This window comes from Sander vitreus, chromosome 19 (genome assembly GCF_031162955.1).
Source record: "Sander vitreus isolate 19-12246 chromosome 19, sanVit1, whole genome shotgun sequence".
In the NCBI taxonomy this organism is placed as follows: domain Eukaryota; kingdom Metazoa; phylum Chordata; class Actinopteri; order Perciformes; family Percidae; genus Sander; species Sander vitreus.
In genome coordinates, this window is record NC_135873.1 from 4329502 (window position 1) to 4348592 (window position 19091).

Genomic DNA, 19091 nt, shown 5'->3' on the forward strand with positions numbered 1-19091 from the left:
TTTAGGGGAGAGCAGAAATAGTGGGCCAGTGCAGTTTTCACACTGGCCACATTTTTCAAGTTTATCTTGCAATCCCATGTGTACATTAAAGGTTTATTGGTTTCTGTAAATATTCTTGCTGTCCATACTGACCGCAAAGAAATCCCTTCTTAAAGTGTAAAGTGTTCCTGGACAAAATCTACAGTCCTTGCTTCAGTAATCTGTCTTTTTTAGTACTAATTTCTCTAATTTCTTACTATTCCTTTGTTGTGACTCAGCCAGAAAACAGTCCATGAAAACACAAACGGGGAGTTTTCTTCTATCGAGATTCACCCAAAAACGCATCCAATCAACATATGGGCATGTGAGTATTGACTTGAAGAAATGTGAACCCAAATTCCTACAAACTTAATGAATTTGTTCGGTTGACGCACATATTCCAGATCAGGGTGTTCTGTAAGGTCAGGTCAGGTCAGAAGCTGTCCTAGCTTGCACTAGGTAGATGGTATGCTGAAACAGTAACCAGCCTATCAACTTACACCCAGCCCATATTTGTTCTTGTATTGAAGTATCTCAATGTGGAATGTGCTCGTGTTTATTTGGATTGTTTCTTATTCACAAGAAAAGTGGTTTCGTTTGTTTTGCCTTTGCATAAAGGTACCAGACAGGCAGGTTTGTCCGATACACTGACGCGTGCAAATCCAAAAATCAAAAATGTACTCTCTGAGCACAAGGTGATCACTTCCTTATCAGTCCCTCCAGGATTTCGCAGCCTTTTTTTTTTAGATTGTTGAGGCCCAAAATGCCTGAATTTGCAGCAGCTTTTGTAAAAGATTGCGATAAAAGTTGCGATGTCTTTTGTATTTTTGTTAGGGCTGTCAATCGATTAAAAAATGTTATCTAATTAATTACATACTCTGATTAATTAATCAAAATTAATCTCATACATAATTAACGGTGCCTGAACTGATACTTTTTAAGAAAGTAAAAAAAGAAAAGAAAAAAAAAGGGTACTAAACAACAGTCGGTGACATTAAAGAACGGCTTGTTTATTGCTAAGGCCATATGGTCAAAATTAAATGATTTAATAATAATGTATAACAATAACTTATTTCACTAGTAAATTGCTGTTGAACGACAAAAACAACCACCAGATGGGAAAAGGACATTTACAATAACTTAAAATGCACCACGAGGCTGTAGTTTACCAGTTTCATTGAACGCAACAACGTCTGTGTTGTTTCTCCGACGGCAGAGGCAGATTGTTACATCCCGGTGTTGAATCCTCTACAGTAAAACACAGTCAAACTTTACTGTTTGTTAAAGTAAAAAAACTGTCAGCATTTTAACCGTGTTTAATCCAGCTACTAGCTAGCGGTAGGCTAACGTTAGCTGCTGTTGAGTATAGTGTTAACTAGCGTCACGTGCAGCGGTGTTTGTGTTACCTGTATCGTCTGTTTCAGAGCATCAGAGAGAAGTGCAGGCATATCAGTGGCACCAGATTTCGGTAGGAAGGCAGGAAGAAGATTTTTACAAGTAAATGTTCCAAAGAACGGCTCCGGGTCAAATGTCAATATGGAATGGATTAATCGGCGTTATTTTTTCTCAGATTAATTCATCGAAATTAACGCGTTATTTTGACAGCCCTACTTTTTGTTGCAATGAAGTTGCTAGAGACAGTGAAAATTTTGATTTAAAAAAAAAAAAAAAGCTACTCTGGGCTGAGTTTTCCTAGTAACCTTACCAAAAAGGTTCAGGATGTTGGTATAATATTAAAATGGCTGGTGGATTTAAGTCAAAAAATAATTTATTGAATGAATCAAATTTGAACATTTATGTCAATGGCTTGTTGATCTGTTCATTGTTAATACAGTTTCATAAAGCACTTTTTCGACTTTAACTTATTGCACTTACAATAACGAGTGTAGCTGTCCTCTATTTAAGTCATGGTGTACGTCTCATCTCCGGTTTTTCCTGCATCCACCGTCTGTGTGTGGGTGTGCTGTTAATCTGCTCTAGCTTTTCCAATGTTTCACATATGGTTATAATAATGGCCCAATATGATGTGATTTTTATTTATTGATAAACGTCAAATTTTTTTGAGGGAGGACCCCTAAACCCCCGGCCAAAAACCTAGGGGAAACAGCTCTTGGGAGAAACAATTGCAGTGATAATTGAGTGACTGTTTTTGTCTAACTGTCAAGATTTGCTTGGGTTTGTGGTGTTAGGATTAAGGCAGGCTTTGGTTTGGTTTTCTAACCAGCCTTCATTCTTCAAATTCTGCGAGTTTCTTTAACTCAGACCTTAAAAGCTCTTCATCATCTTCCTCCTTGTCTACCTCCACCTCTATTCCATCAATGGTTTTCTGCAGCTGTTCCTTGATGCGGTTTAGCTCCAGCAGCCCATCCTGCAGGTCCCTACAAACCTCTCGAATCTTAGCAGCAAACTCTGTCTTGGCTCCCTTTTTTAACTCCATGGTATCCTTTGCCAGGAAAAAGATGTCTAGAGCCAGGAAGAGACCTGACATAACTCCAGTGGTAACGCTCATCACTTGGGCGGCTTTAGCAGCACCCCCTGCAACACTGAGGACCTGAACAGTACTAATCAGGCTCTCTGTGTTGATCATTAAAGCCTTTCCGGCACACCCGCCATCCTTCATTACATGTTCAATGTTCTTGTTAAGGTGCTTCTTTGCGATGCTCTCAACATACTTCTCAAAGTTCCACTCCTCAAGCGTCTCCATCCCTTCCTGGCGGGTAGATAAGAGAGATTTTACAATATGGGCAGTTTTTATTAACGAATAGGATTTGTTTACCAAACAAACTGGTAAATGGTAGGATTGAAAAAGGAAACCTTTGTGGTTGTCAATTCTTTTATCATTATGCAGATTATCACTTCAAATTGCTGCTCTAGATTTTGGTTAGCATGGCACAGGACTGGAAAACCAAGATTCCAGTGTACAGTTTACCCAACAAGTAGCTTGCGAGCTATCGGTAGCATGGAGCATATTCCAGTAGCTCGTCAATAGGTTGACAAACTGAGACAAAATTACCACAATATTAAAAGTGAGGTAGCTAACTTTGTGAGCCATAGAAGTGTAAAGTGGTAATGTTTTCTTGGACCTTGATGGGAATATTTTCAGTGATGTAGCTAACTATGTGGGCTAAAAGAAGTGTAAAATAGTCATGAACTTTGACATCAAGTAATGATTTCTCATAAGCTTTGGGTATTGCAATTTCATACGTGTACAAACAGTAGCTCCATTCAGCTTGTGTGTTATGTAAATAAATAAGTGATGTGATGCAAGTAGCTCTTGGCCACTTTAGTTTTTTAAAGTAGCCCTTAGATGAAGAAAGGTTGGAGACCCCTGGTTTCGTTAAACAAAACAAACAACCGAGATGCTGAATGTGGTTCTGGGCGACTTGGAAAGATGGGCGAGTTTGCCTAATTCGCCCAGTCACAAAAGTAGACAATTTAGACTTTTGTTTCGAGATATTAGTGGAACAATATTGCAGTTCTCTGTCTTGTATAAAAGGGGGCAGTATTATCTATGCACACAAGGTGAATATGATTTCTCACACTCAAAGCTTAAAGAACACAAATAAAATGATCACAAGGTTGTGTTTAAGCAGTATGTTTTTAAGATTTGCATGCAACTGACAAACTGCCTGTCTTATATCTTCTCACCTGCAAAAACTCTAGGCACTCCTTGATGTCCTTCATCTCCTCCTCGTAGTCTTTGATCGTCTGCTCCACCTTCTTGCGGTCTGTCTTTGAATGGACTGTGTCAGTGATGTTGGCTGAAGCAGATGTCACCCCACCTGCCGTAGCTACACCAATGCCTACAGCAGTGACGATGAGCGATGCTCCTGCTGTAAAGGGTGCCAAAATGAGGCCAGTGATAGTAGTGATAGACCCAGCAACACTGGCCACCCCACCACCGACACAGGCCTTGACGGTTTTCTTATGGAAAATATCAGCTGAATCAGCCAAAGCGAGCAGCTCCAGGATTCGCTGCTGGAGTGAGGCACCGCGCTGGTTAAAAAAGCGAACAAAAAGTTGAGCTGCCAAGAAGACACGATCAGCTGCTTGTTCCACCACTCTGAGACAAGGAAACAAGGAAAATATGTTACAAGAAAAATACTGGATTATAATGCAAATTTAAGTAAAAAAAAAAAAAAGGACCTAAATAACTTTAAACTAAGAACCATTTATGTATTGTATATAACAGTGAAGCATTAAGCTGCCATGCTTTTGGTAAAGGTTAGTTCTGTAGACAAGATGAGTAATGTGTCAACCTTAGTTGTTAAGGATAAACAAACTATTTTTTAAAGGTAGAAATGTAATATTTACTGTATATATTAAGTCGATTGTCTGGGATTTAAGCATAGTATTGTGATACAATGTTTTCTGTTAATACTGGCCTGTGCAACTCTTAATCCTTAGAAAATAAATTCTACAAGCAAATTCATAACTTCAAAATGCACTTACTCTTCAGGTTCATCGTTCTGGTTGCTCTGATTCCACTCATCCCAGCCTAACACACGAAAGAACGATTACAACTACAAGTTATAGTGTATAAGCAGGTTCCCCAATAAATCAACAAAACATTGTAAATATCAAGCATACCCCCTACTGTTCTCCACCACGCTAAAAGGCCTTCCTCATCCTGGAAGTCAACAATTTGAAACTCGTTAGAATAATTCCATATGTATTGTATTAAATACACATAAAACAAGCACCATGTGATGTAACATTATAAGACCAGTGATGTTGATAGGTATGTGGGCATATTGTTCGTCTAATTTCAGCCTCTCAGATTTCAGTCAAAATGGCTTGTGTTAAAAAAAAATCTTAGTTATGGGAGGGGAAGCCTTTCGCCGTAGTGAAACCGCAGTTGGCTGGCACAGACAAAGTGCTGTGTGCAGCTGTCAGTCGGTCTGTATGCTGTATGAGAACATTACGGATTTAGTGTTACCTGATAATGATGGGAAAAGAAGTGGTAGATAAAGGGCACTGAGCAACACGTGGCTTATGATAGCAATTCTTCCAATATTGGTTATGGTTATATATATATATATATATATATATATAAAAAAATTTGGATAATGTTTCATTTATATTAAAGATCAGTTTGAATGATTTTAGCAATTTTTGATCATGTAGAAAAACAAAGATTTAAAAATGTGAATGGTCCACATTCATTATAGGAGGCCTTATATATCTTGGAGGATGTTAAAAAAAATGTTAGTTTAGGACTGTCTGGGACCCACTCAATTTCCCAGGGACTCATTTAAATGACCACCTGTGGGTCCCGCGGACTCACTACATTGAAAACCTATCAACATCATTAAGACATTAAAAACAAGCTTACTTCTAGAGGGTCCAGGACAGTTCCTTCACTGGGCACTGGTACTTCAGCCATCTCTAGTGTCTGAACTTCCACTACTTCCTAGAAGAGAAAAGTACAGCACACTGAATACATTCTGTCCAAAGTCTGTCCTCTTTTGCTGCCATACAATGGTTGAAACCTTTTACCTTGCTACATCCTTTGTTACCATTTCAGAAATGCTAATTGGTTACCATTAGGCATGCAACAATATAAAATATTCACTATTTTTACCAATGGCCATTGTACAATATCAATTATAGACGAAAAACATTTTAATGACTTACTATAACTAACTAATTACTACTAAGTATAACTATAAATAACTAATTTTCAGTCACTGGAAAAAAAAAAACTTCCGTAACTGATGTCTTCAGTATCAAGATCTTTTACTAAGTAATAATGGCAATACCACAATTTAAAAGTACTCAGTTACAATTAAATGTCCTGCATTCAAAATCTTACTTTAGTGAAACTATGCAAGTATTATCAAGAAAAATGCACTTAATGTAACAATAAATGCATAGTGAATACTCACTTTATTATACATTAGATTATAATAGACATCCATGCAGTGACATGTAAGCTGCATTTTAATGTAGCTGGCTGCAGTAGAGCTAATTTAATTCATTTTTCATTTATACTTTTGGGTGGTTTAATTTACTGTTACCGTTAATTTACTGTATAACAATGCCAATAGGTTTTTAAAGTCTCCCGTCATGGGCTAGATTTATTAAAGCCTCAAAACAAAGCCCAGAGAAGATGCAGAAGTCTAGTTTCTAGTTGTCTCAGGCCACTTGAATAACAATATGCTGAAAGATTATAATTGATTTTGAAAAATAAAGTGCCTACCACAGCTTTAACCCTTGTGTTGACTTCGGGTCACATTGGCCCATTTTAAATTTTTGTTTTATATCAGAAAATATTGGACATAGAAATAAGCGCTGAAAATGTATAGAAGAAAAATTTAAAACATTGGAAAACGCAAAGACAAACTGTGAAAAAAAAGCGTCACAAATGTCAGAAAAATCTTTTTTTCAAGGTTGAAGGGAAGACGAGGATTAAAAGAGAAGAAATATGTCTACATCAATAGGTGGCATATAAAATCTAGTTCCAGTGAAAACGAGTCTCAACGGTGGTTACTGGCACAAAGGCCACAGGTGTTTCAAAGAGCTAAATGCCCAAGTAAAGAGAAGCACAATGTAACAACAGCCTCAAACCAACAAGCGTTGAAGCCTGAATTAGGCCTTACCCCTTTTTAATAGCAGATATTAAAGTGTGGTTTATTCATACCTGTCCAATTACAAGTAGATGGAACATAATGTGAGGTGTTTTTTACTGGATGTGCTCTGCTTTTTTTTTTTAATAACCTGTGATGAACATACATGGGCAATCAAGCCTTAAATTTGAATCATATACTGTATCTTTAGCTGAGGTCAAGTTATGAGCTAGGATTTAAATGGTTTGAACATTTTTTACGTATTTCTTATGACATTTTTATCGTCACTATTTTATGATTTTTATTGTTCACATTTTTATGGCATTCTTTACTGTCATTTTGTATGACATTTTTATTTTTGATATAAATTCGGATTTTTGCTCACCGTTCTTGTGATCATTTTGACCCCATGGGATGAGATCTTGCGTGGAGCCCCGGATCGAGGGAGATTATTAGTGGTCTTGTATGTCTTCCATTTTCTTATAATTGCTCCCACAGTTGATTTCTTCACACCAAGCTGCTTACCTATTGCAGAGTCTTCCCAGCCTGATGCAGGTCTACAATTTTGTTTCTGGTGTCCTTTGACAGCTCTTTGGTCTTGGCCATAGTGGAGTTTGGAGTGTGACTGTTTGAGGTTGTGGACAGGTGTCTTTTATACTGATAACAAGTTCAAACAGGTGCCATTAATACAGGTAACGAGTGGAGGACAGAGGAGCCTCTTAAAGAAGAAGTTACAGGTCTGTGAGAGCCAGAAATCTTGCTTGTTTGTAGGTGACCAAATACTTATTTTCCCGAGGTCGTAATTCGAGCTCATAGTATAGTATGTCAAAAAAAGTGATAAAAAATTCATAATATAGTATGTTGAATAAAATTGATAAAAAAAGTCACAGTATAGAATTTCGAAAAATAAATTAATAGTATAGTATGTCAAAAAAAGTGATAAAAAGTCATAGTATAGCATGTTGAAAACGTCATAGTATAGTATTTCGGAAAAAGTGATGAAGTCACAATAGTATGTTGAAAATAGTATGTCGAAAAACGTTATAAAAAGTCATAGTATAGTATGTTGAAAAAAGTTATAGTATGTCGAAAAAAGTGATAAAAAAAATCATAGTATAGTATGTCAAAGTCATAGTATGTTGAAAAAAGTAAGTCATAGTACAGCACGTCGAAAAAAATGATAAAAAGTCATAGTATGTCGCAAAAAGTGATAAAAAGTCAGAATAGTATGTTGAAAAAAGTGATAAAAAAGTCATAATATAGCATGTCGAAAAAAGTGATAAGTCATAGTATAGCACGTCGAAAAAGTCATAGTATGTCGAAAAAATTTATAAAAACTCATAGTTAGCTATAGCATGTCGAAAAAAGTGATTAAAAAGTCATAGCATGTCATAAGAAATGATAAAGTCATAGTATATTATGTCGAACAAAGTGATGAAAAAGTCATAATATAGTATGTCGCAAAAAGTGATAAAAGTCATAGCATAGTATGTCAAAAAAAAAAATAATTATAAAAAGTCATAGTATGTCGAAAAAAGTGATAAAAGTCACAGTATAGAATGTCGAAAAAAAAGTTTTGCATTGCCAGATCTATCTCCACAGCGCTTTGGGGTAAGGATTTTCTGGGGTGGATGCTTGGGATTTCCCCCTTTCTGGTCTACATATCCCTGCCTCTGCTGAATTATTTTTATCCCCTCAAAGTGATCAATGCACCGTCACCAATAGACCATATATTATATACCTAAAATAGATAGCATTTTAAACTAAGTAAAGCGCTGAAATATAAAGAATCTTTAGTGCCCTAGAACGATAAAATCAGCGCGGCAGTTGCTTGTATTTAGCTGCTACAGAGCTCCGGGACGACGTTTTAGGGGTCAAAGGACTTAGTGAAAAGAAATGTTTTGAGGTACTTTTCTGCAAGGAAAGTGAGAGTAGTAGGGGTGGAGGAGATCTGTGAGGTATTGTGGTGAAAGTCCATGGAGAGATTTGTAGGTGAGCAGGAGGATCTTGTAGGTGATGCATGACTTGACTGGCAACCAGTCGAGCTGTTGGAGGATGGGAGTGATATGCTGCCAGGGCTTAGTGTGGGTTAGAACCCTGGCAGCAGAGTTCTAGACATATTGGAGTTTGCTAAGGGCCTTGGTGGGAAGTCCAGACAGAACACCATTGCAGTAGTCCAGACGGGAGGTGATGAAGGCATGGATGAGTGTCTCAGTTACTGAATGTGTGAGTGAAGGCCGGAGTCTTGAGATGTTTCTGAGGTGGAAGAAGGTGGACTTCATGATGTTTTTGATGTGGAACCGGAAGGAGAGAGTGGAGTCCTATACACATCAACTACATTAAGTTAACTGTAGGCTACAACAGATATACAGTAGTCTTGCGTTGCCAGACCTATCTCTACAGCGCTGTGGTGTAAGGTCTGGCTGCACTGGCGCTCTGGGTAGTTTGCATTTCTTTAGACCAATCACAAACGTCTTGGGTGACGCTATGCTCCGGACACAGTAACTGCCTCTGCAAAATGGTCTCTTTAAGGAACTTGTTTCGGTGGAACATTTGCACCATGCAAAAGAGAACGCCACATACAATATTAAATGAAGTCAACTGTTCACACAATACAGTAATGAGAGCCATTTAAATTAACTGGATACATGGTTAAGCACAATTTGCTCTTCCCAGTGTGTCACCGTGTGTACTTCGTCCACAGCAATCCCACCTATTGGACCCAAAATGTCCCAGTTAGAGAGTAAATACCATAAATATATGCTTTGTAAATCTTTTCAATCATTCACTGAAAGAACCAAATAGGCCTGCCTTATTGCACGATCCAAATGTTCTTCAAAACTTGCTATTTTCAGCGTGTAGTTTGCTAGCTCGAAGTTTGTGGTCGGTTCCTGTAGCGAGGGGATTTTCAGAACGCCAACACACGTCAGGCTTTATCCTGGAAATGTAGGCTACTTCCGTTGATCCAGACTACAACAGATGTAGCAGGAATGCTGCAGTAAGTCTACAGTAGAATGATACAACAATGTCTTTCCTGTTCTTTAAAATCAATTATGGAAAGCAGGCAACATTCCATTCAAATATGTTAGCCTGCCATTTAAGCTCAGAGTTGGCAGAGGAACAGTGTTTGAGAAGGCACAGACATCTCAAGTCGCCTCTCCATCAACTTTGCAAAATGTATGCTGAATTGTCTATTTCACAAATATTAGTTGTGCTTTATGTGGTTGACGTTAGATGGTGTTGGCATGTGGTTACGAGTTGCTCATCAGGACTGGGAAATTAACTTACCAGTCTCCTGCTGACTCGGTTAGCCTGGACTAGCTAGTCTGCTGCAAGCTTTCAAATGTAAACATCAGAGAAAAAGGTGGAGAAGATGAGCTCAGGCTAGCAAGACCATCTCTGTGGACATCTCATCGCTACGAGTCGTTCATCAGCATAGGGACATCAACTCACCAGTCTCCTGCCGATTTTGCTAGCCTGGCCGGTTAAAGTTTTCAAATGTATACATCAGAGTAAACACAAAAGAAAAGGTGAAGATGGCTATTAGCTACGACCTATGGCTACGATCCCGACTACGTGAGCAAGCAAGATCATCTCTGCGTCTCCATCTTTACATCAGAGGCAAGCAAGGAAAGAGATGATATGAGAAAATGTGCTACAGAATTCATATGAGAAACCACAGGCTGTTCTGTAATGGCAGGGTTAAAAGAGGCCAAAATAATTCTGAGAGAAATCCCAGGCCAGAATTTTAAAGACAATTTAATCAAAATATATTCCAACAAAAGGACAGAGGGCCCTATTACATGGGCTAACAACGGTTATCCTTTAACCACACACCCTTACCAAATATTACCCTGCCTTGATTAATGACTGTGCCATACAGTGTATGGTTTTATTTACATAGTTTTATAATGTCAATTATGTGTGTGCTTAACACGCACCAACTGTAATTTGCACTGTGGGAAAAAACAGCTATAAAGCAGCTCAGCTGTAGTCATTATCCTGTGGTTCATTTATGCACATCGATTTTCTTTACTGCATTTGGGTCCATTTATGACTGTAGTGAAACGATATCTTGTATCTATTTTTGGGGTTTTATTTCATTTTATTCTATTAAAATTGTTCCTACTTTTTCACTGCATTGTGTGTTTTAAAGGTGTGTGAAGCTGCATTGCCTAATTACCTGGGGCAGTGCTTCAGTGTCAGATGATGAGTCCTGTAAAGCAAAAACCAAATTAATGATTAGAAAAAATGGAAAACAAAACTAACAGCACTATGACATTATGATGGAGAAAATGTTCCCATTTAAAATACATAGGCCTAACTATGAAAAATGTAAACAAAGCAAAACAGCACTATGGAATATTTCACTTTCAATGTGGTGAATTTCTTTTGTGTAATTGAAAAGAAAATATTTGAAATAAAATTGGAGTGAACCCCTACATTTAGCAGTATAATGATGTATGTTTACTAGTACCTTTGTTCCAAATCCAAATAATGCAGTGGGCAGAATCCTCCTTATTCTCAAAGTCTAGAGAAGAAAGAAAAAAAAAAAACATGAATGTTGTGACATCTTTTCAGCCCCTACAGTAAAAGAGCATGTGCAATAATACAAACAAAGGATAATTAGGATTCACTTCCACACAAGTGTTAGTGGTCATAGAGTACTGTATATAGATAGCTTTAAGTAGTAGTTTTACATCACATGTTGAATTGACTTAAATTTGAATGTAACCTGACCTTAATCCCCGTTTTACATACCATAGACCCCTTCTTCCGTGCCTCCGTTGGCTGGCTTTTCACCTCGCAGCTGGCATCAGCATACCAAATAGACTGCGGAGAAGTTGGCGTATTAGCTCTTTAAACTAGTTTGACTTGGGGGGTTGTACCCCACATGATGGCTTCAAAAATGCCTCACTTTGAGTACGGCACACAATCAAGCTTTTATGTGGCTGTAAATTGATGCTTTACATACTGATCTGGGGTATCAGATTTATTACGTTTGATTCACTGTTGTGATCATTTCCTAATGGCTCAAAGATCACCACAATGAGCCTTTTATTATTCATTTTGCTACTATCCAAACTTCCTCAATCTAGGAATAATGAGATTAGATACTTTGTTGGCTCATGTCAAGACACTGATGACTACCTCCATGAAAAACAACCAACCATTGTTTTCTGGTTTGGGTTTGCACATCACTTGCTCCTCTCTCGACATATGCTTCAGTTTTTCTGGCTAAACAGCATTTTTTAAGGTGTTACTTAAAACTACGGGCAGTTCCAGTAAATGGGAAACAATGGTTTCATCATAATGTATTTACTGTCTTACATGTCTCTTTATGGTACTGTCATCCACACTGTCAGAGCTGGAGGAGTGCTCACTGTGAATAGCTTGGTGTTCCTGATAAGAAATGGATTTGGGGGGGGGGGACAAAATTGAAGAGCAGTTGGGTCTTACAATATAAAAGAAATAAAAAACAGATAGTTAAGTATCAACATCCAAGGAGTTAATATATGGTGATCTAAGTATTGTTGCTGGCTATTGTCATATTAATATGACTATTATACGCTCATGTGATGAACATCGGGAGGTATGCTATCAAAGGTCAAAGACAACAATCGAGTCAACATGGTCTGTGATTAATGCTCAATGCATCTGGGTCAACTTGGAAATCATTTTCACTTCTCCATTCCTTCCAAACAACACTGTAACCCTAAACCGTACCTGCGTCTTGAATGAGCAAACCACACGTCTTTCTCACAAGTCTTTCTGACATGCATTATCTGACATCTGACTATACTGGCTCCAAATAACTGAAAACTAGGATTCCATGAAACATTACTCACAAAGCTGATAACCGACTGTCTCCAGTAAATCAGGTTATCGAAGAAAATACAAAATCGAAAGCGGAACTCTCGCCAAAATGCAACCTAGGGTCTTTTTGTGAAGGTACCTGAGTCAAACTTTCGTTTAAAAGCATAATTAGGACGGAAGCGCCACATTTAAGATTGACCGTATTTTCGTTTTCGGTCAAATTGCCTTTTGAATGGGAGTGCTAGGGGCGCTACTCGCATCAAAATCACTATTTTTAAAACACTAAAAAGGCTCGACACAACATGAAACTTTCCTCAAAGTATCACCAGGGGCTCTACACATGAACTCCAGCATTGAGAACATTGTTTGTGTACACAAACTCTTTTTGACTGGCAAGATGGCGGCGAGCAGAAAAACCAACTGCTAAAGTGAGTTGTTCAAAACCTTTTCAACCTTCAAGATGACAAAGTTAGAGGTTCATCTTGTGTAAACTACCTGTGTGTGAGATCTAAAAGGAGTTTACTTTCTGCATCATCCCTTTGAACACCCCAGGGATCTAAAATAAACACAACAATTACACAAATTATATATCAGTGTTTCTCAAATGGGGGAGCGTATACCCCTAGGGTTACTTTGGAGTACTGCAGGGGGTACGTGAGATTTTCTTTTTTTAAATGTAAATTTTAAAAAAATATCAGTCGTGCAAACTATGCTATAATTCTGAATTCATTTGGTGATTGTAAACATTTGAAATTAAGCATTTAAGTGTTTTTGCAGTTACACTATTGTTGTTTAGTAAATCAGACACTGATGGTGCAGCGCTGTATTTATAAAAGTGCCTCTTTTATAAAGCTAGGCATTTGTTTTCAACCAAAACTGTTTTTGTGCTGTTCAGGGGGTACGTCGATGAAAAATATTTCAAAAGGGGGTACATGATTTAAAAAAATTATTGAGAACCACTGTTGATACAGCAGAAGCTGTAAAAATCTACAATCTCACTATTCCTGTGTAGGTAATATTCAGGAGGTGAACAAAATTAACCGGAAATGAAAAAGACTCAAAGACAAAGTTCGGATCACTCTGAAAACTCAAATTGCTTTCTTTGGCACCACCTGGTGGTAGTATCAAGACTAACACTGGCAGAGGGCAGTGCGCACTGCTACTTTCTACATGGTGGGGGACTACTGAGAAAACAAGCATTTTATCAGAGTCATGTGTGTAGGGTTATAAAATATGATTCTGATTATTTATAAAAGCAGCACAAACTCTTGCTTTAAAGACTACATATTAGGTAGTTGACATGCATAAAATGTTAACATGTTACTTTATGCTTAACACCTACATGATCAGCTAGAAAAAGGCTTCATGGGGTCTGCTCAATTGCACAGATCTACCTGCTTCTCTGGCACGCTGTTACTGTCTGCTAAGCTTCCGGTGCTGGAGGAAAGGTCAGTGTGTAGAGGTTGCTTATGCTGGGAAGACCGGGTACAAGGCAAACAAAAACAATAGCAAGCACAGTCAATAAGAATTTTCTCATTACCAAACACCCATTTAGTGTCATCATCGGTGTTATAACTGGTACCTGTGGCTGTGAGGATTTGAATGGGTTGACTTTCTGCATCATTGCTGCAATCATCGATGGATTCTAAAAGACGCATACATTCATTGGACAGTTGAAGTCCAAGTGTGCCATATGAACAAGTGCATGCAAATTCAGATCCATGGACTATGTATAGTAGAGTTGACCATGTTCACCTGTTTGCCTTGAAATTCTTTTCCCTTCTCTGGTGGATCGGCAGCATCATTTTGAGGATCGCTCTTTGGCACCTGGAACATAAAAACAAGATGCTCCAATTTTCTGCACTACTGTGTGAACTTTAATTCCTTCATATCAAGTTGTATATTTGCATCCCATTCTAAAATGATTTGCGAATAATCTCATGTTAAAATGTACAAAGGAGATACCTGTGCTGAACGCTTGAACGGGTTGACTTTCTGCATCACCCCTTTTAACATACCCGGGTTCTGAAACACAACCATGCAAGGTCATCCTCCTGCATGTAAAATATATTGCATATACAGACTCAAAATGGAAAGGGCCCATAACTGGGGAGATTGTTTACTACTCCATCTTTTTATGTCCAACTAATTCACATTTACAGTACGTAGAGGAGATAGAGAAATGTCCTTTAGTTTGTGTTTAAAATTAAGGGAATTACTGTATAATGTGAATGTGATGGCCTTGTAAACCGGGGTCTATACTTAAAGCTCTTCTTAGTGAGGGGAAATTATCATCTTTCACTTACCTGATTAGTGTCTGAAACCCGTTCCTGTTCCAGTGACTCTGAAGATGCAGCTTTAAAGACCTGCGTGAGAAAACCAGCTAAGTGGACGCCTTATTGTCTGACATAGATCATCCATTAGCATTACAACTGTAACATGCACACAATGCTGTGGTTACCTGGTGGGTAGACTTGAATGGGTTGACGTTCTGCATGACCCCTCTGAATACACCAGGGTTCTGAAATACAAGTTATCAAACATTTCATAAATTGATGCACGCCCTCTCGTCCTGTTCATTTACCATGTAGCTGTACTGTATTTAAAAGGTCCCATGACATGCTGCTTTTTGGATGATTTTATATAGACCTTAGTGGCCTTAGGGTAGTCTCTTTCCCAAAATTCAGCCTTGGTGCAGAATTACAGCCACCAGAGCCAGTCCCACAATGAGCTTTCCAGTGTTTGGTGTTTTTTGCCCCCAAAGTCGCCTTCCAGGCAGCGCGGCAATGGTTATGTTTAGGTTAAGGTTAGCTGCCTGGAAGGCGACGTTGGAGGCAAAAAACACCATTGAGCGAGCTTTCCTTAGTATGTGCCATTTCTGTGTCTGTAGCTATTGAGGAGGAGAGAGAGGGAGCAAGGTTGAGGGTGGGTGTGTGGCCTTGACCAACTTCCACTTCACTCGTTTGAAAGCCATGATGTCTCGCTCTCTCTCTCATGGGTGGGCCAAATTCTCTGGGCGGGCAAAGCAGAGAAAGGGGAAGTAACCTTGCCCCTTATGAGATCATAAGGAGCAAGATCCCAGATCGGCCAATCTGAGCTTTCATTTTCTCAAAGGGCTCGGTTTACACCTATCGCCATTTCTAGCCAATGGGGGACCATAGGCAGGCTGGGTGAACTCATATTAATGTTAAAAAACCTCATAAAGTGAAATTTTCATGCCATGGGACCTTTAAGGACGCTACAGCTGGGACACTGACTGATCACCTGGTGTGAGATGCAAATGGCGTGACAAATGACAAGAACATAACTAAATGGAGAATTTTTATGCTTCAGTTTTTAAAACACAAATGACTCAGGCAACACAAATGTTCCCCACGGAGCTGATTTCAATAAACAAAACATACTTTCACTGTATACCAGTCATTGTATAGAAGTCATTTTCCACGACCATGCTGTTCACCCACCTGTCCTGTACAAATACATAGAAACCCTCACTGCATAATTCTTGTTGTCAATTGAACTAGTTAAGTCTTCAACTAATTCCAATACGGCCATAGAAGTTGCTCGATTTGTTCTGAACCCATACTGACTGTCCATCAACAGCTAATCCTTTTAAATGAAACTGTCCAACCGTACAAAAAAAAAAAAAAAAAAAAAAAACTGGGAAACTGGGAAAGTAAGAAACTGGCCTACTAGTATAATTAGTAAAAATATGTTTGTCCCCTGTTTTGTATAATGGGATCACTTGAGCAATTTTCATTTGACTTGGAAAAGAGCCCATTTTGAATTTGTAGGTTAGAGGGTCTTGATTAGCATCATGTCTATACCATTCCAATCTGTGGATTTTTTACTCTTTAACTTGTTAACAGTTAACTAGTTTGGGTCCCACACTAACGGAGGAATTATTAAACCCCTCAACCACCTCATTCATATTAGTGATTGTCATTCCTTTGTCAGTGAAATGATCGGTGTAGCTAGTGTTAGTTGTTCTATTTCTAATCATTTTATTTCATATATTCCACGTACCCTTTGTGTTGTTTTTGTTCATTTCAAATAGTGTATTATAATAGTTTTCTTACATTTCCTAATAATATCAGTTCATTTATTTGTTATATCTTTTACATTTAGTTTCTGTATCTTTATTTCTATATTTTATAAATTCTCTATATAGGGTATTCTTTTTCTTGCAGGCATTCAGCAATCCCTTTGTGATCCAGGGCCTATCTAGAGAATTTGATTTCTTCCTGTATTGTTTCATAGGACAGTTTTTATCATACAATGTCATGAATATATTTTAAAAAGAATCATGGGCTTTATAGGTTTCATCCACATTTTTTTCCAGTCCTCGATATCAATTACTTTTTTTTACTAACGTTTAAACGCATTTATACACAGCTGACAATCATATTTTCTTTTTTTCCCCATATGAATTTCAATGGTAATACATTTACAGACATCATCAATAACAGTTGTCAGGCTATCACCGTATATTTTAATCTTCTGTCCACATAGCCACCTACCGTCCTTTTTTTCCATTTACTCTATTCATGTAGTTTAAATCATAACTATCCAACTCGAAATCCACCCCTTTCTCCAAGCTAAACCAAGTTTCAGAGATAGCTATCACATTAAATGGTGTGAACGGACTCAAATATTCTCTGATATTATGAACGTTTGCATAAAGACTTGTGCTATTGAAGTGTATAATTGATAAAACATGATCTAGTTTGATATCATTATTGAACTGGTCTTCTGTATAGTAACTGCAGTTGTTATTCACATTCTTAAAAAAAAAATTCCTATCCGGGTCAACATCTCTCTCTCTCACACACACACACACACACACACACACACACACACACACACACACACACACACACACACACACACACACACACACACACACACACACACACGGTCTCTGATGACTAACACCCTGGCTTCTTCTGGCGCTCCATTCAGTTTTATGAAGACTTTACAATTTGCTGTCCATTGATACATACAGTGATGGCACATCAGTTATATCTGAGTTCTTCTCACCTGTGTGGAGTCTGCTTCCTGTGACTCTGAGGAAGGAGCTTTGCCGACTGTAGAGAGGGCCTGAATAAAGATCACAAGTTTATTAATATTTTACAACACTCAACAATTACTGTTTAACGTTGACATGTCTTCTTGTGAGGTAGACTTGAATGGGTTGACCTTCTGCATAACTCCTATAACCCCCGTCCTCTGATGTTTATACAAATACAGATTAATTATGACAAAATAAACAAAAAAACAGGTTGAGTCAAGCGTGTACAAATGGGAGAAAAGATATTACAAATGTGGGACTCACCTTGGTCTTTGGGTTAGGCTCGCTCGTGACCTCAGTGTTGGCGATCATTCCTGCTTCTTGTCTGTTGGGCTGTACTCTGTTGGGTTGTTTAGATCCTGGTGATGAATAAATGACTCAGTTAAAGCAACAAACGCATGTTAAACAAAATACCCAATTATTCCACCACACATTTTCCATACGCCCTGGCTGGGTCTTGGTTGGACAACTGGAGTTGGGGCTGTTGAGCCTTTATATATTCTGAATATGCATGCTGAAATACATGGTATTTTAAATATTAGGACGTGATGAGTGAAAAAAACCGTGGCTCCAACTAAATACAAGCTATGACAGTCACATAATAGACCTTTCTTTTTAGCACAATAGTACATTTGTACTCATAAGCTGCCAAGGTCGTTGTTGCCCTCTTTTCTCTGGACAGAACCACAACCAAAGTCCATTCAAATGTGGGTTATTTAATGTACTACTATGCATAACTGGCCAACCAAAACTCGTCAAGTATGAGTTTAATGTTTTTGTGACAACTTAGGTTTTACTGACAAAATCGGTTATATCAGATCCATCATACAGCGATTTCTGTCAGTTGTATGTATTTCTAACTCATTGACTGCTAGCGCCCACCCATTACTTGAAAAAGCCTGAGTGAAATCTGAGCAAGCGAAAAAAAGTTACGCTGTATTGGTACAAGCGATGATATGGATTGAAAAGTCTTGAAGTCGCTTTTATACAACGTGTAAGATAGCATAAAGGTAGCAACCCATTAAATTGCCACAACTTTGAATAGCTTGTGGTGCTTTCACACAAAAGAACGTCATATGCGCTTACAAACGTCATCGTACAGAGGAATGGTTGACAAAACAAACCGCTGGCAACAACACAATGGAACGAGCAGGGTGCCTACCTCAGTGTTGCGACAGAAAAACAAATAAAACGCTGCAACAACATCAGGGTTAAACGAGTTCAAAAGTTGTGCAACACGGCCCTTCATTCCTCCTTCAGAGACGTCAAACCGATTTGGCAAATACTGCGGCAGACCAGAATGTGCCTGCTTTGATTTCAGAGAAAGTTTCAGTTTAAAAAGGCGAACAATGTGCTCCACACCCTAAAAGTTGTGACTAGTTAGAGACAAGATGCGCATGTCCATGTACAAATTTAGATCACCTGTTAACTGCACTGCGTGGCATATTGTACTCCAGGACCTAAAAAAAAAAAAAAAATAATAATACCGCAGGTTTCAAAAATCGAATTCTCAGAAAATTGAAAAATTCAAACCACAAAAACAGACTTATTGTTTAAAAGGGTAAAATAACATAATACTATAAATTCAGTAGTCGTATCCTAATGAAATATGCAGA

The 19091-nt window shown here is 38.2% G+C and overlaps 2 protein-coding genes across 4 annotated transcripts; both read right to left on the reverse strand.

The window, feature by feature from the left end:
• Nucleotides 1-1768: 1768 nt before the first annotated feature.
• On the reverse strand, nucleotides 1769-11404 carry LOC144534270 (apolipoprotein L6-like). Its single transcript, XM_078276104.1, has 8 exons — nucleotides 11349-11404; nucleotides 11065-11118; nucleotides 10771-10803; nucleotides 5354-5431; nucleotides 4609-4648; nucleotides 4471-4516; nucleotides 3667-4081; nucleotides 1769-2728 (listed from the first exon to the last, which is right to left on the reverse strand). The coding sequence occupies exons 1-8, from the start codon at nucleotides 11349-11351 to the stop codon at nucleotides 2246-2248; spliced, it is 1152 nt and encodes a 383-aa protein (XP_078132230.1). The 5' UTR covers nucleotides 11352-11404; the 3' UTR covers nucleotides 1769-2245.
• A 437-nt stretch (nucleotides 11405-11841) lies between these two features.
• On the reverse strand, nucleotides 11842-18842 carry LOC144534161 (uncharacterized). Of its 3 annotated transcripts, XM_078275911.1 has the most exons (10): nucleotides 18638-18842; nucleotides 17740-17834; nucleotides 17445-17504; nucleotides 14866-14925; nucleotides 14711-14770; nucleotides 14370-14429; nucleotides 14160-14231; nucleotides 13987-14049; nucleotides 13799-13876; nucleotides 11852-11990 (listed from the first exon to the last, which is right to left on the reverse strand). In XM_078275911.1, exons 2-10 carry the CDS (start codon nucleotides 17785-17787, stop codon nucleotides 11907-11909), a joined length of 585 nt encoding a protein of 194 aa, XP_078132037.1. In that variant the 5' UTR covers nucleotides 17788-17834; nucleotides 18638-18842; the 3' UTR covers nucleotides 11852-11906. The 3 variants fall into 3 exon arrangements, with proteins under 3 accessions (XP_078132039.1, XP_078132038.1, XP_078132037.1); XM_078275912.1 differs by lacking the exon at nucleotides 13799-13876 and having other exon boundaries at nucleotides 11844-11990; XM_078275913.1 differs by lacking the exons at nucleotides 13799-13876; nucleotides 13987-14049 and having other exon boundaries at nucleotides 11842-11990.
• Nucleotides 18843-19091: the final 249 nt, after the last annotated feature.

Excerpts from the sequence above, each read along its gene's own strand:
- LOC144534270 (XM_078276104.1), bottom strand. Across the intron at positions 4,649-5,353 it reads CTGTCCTGGACCCTCTAGAA|GATGAGGAAGGCCTTTTAGC; the intron begins GTAAGCTTGTTT and ends GTTGACTTCCAG. Across the intron at positions 4,082-4,470 it reads CAGAACGATGAACCTGAAGA|AGTGGTGGAACAAGCAGCTG; the intron begins GTAAGTGCATTT and ends TCCTTGTCTCAG.
- LOC144534161 (XM_078275911.1), bottom strand. The coding sequence starts at position 17,787 with ATGATCGCCAACACTGAGGTCACGAGCGAGCCTAACCCAAAGACCAAG. Across the intron at positions 14,926-17,444 it reads AGGAAGCAGACTCCACACAG|AACCCTGGTGTATTCAGAGG; the intron begins GTGAGAAGAACT and ends CTTGTATTTCAG. Across the intron at positions 14,430-14,710 it reads GGGTTTCAGACACTAATCAG|AACCCGGGTATGTTAAAAGG; the intron begins GTAAGTGAAAGA and ends GTTGTGTTTCAG.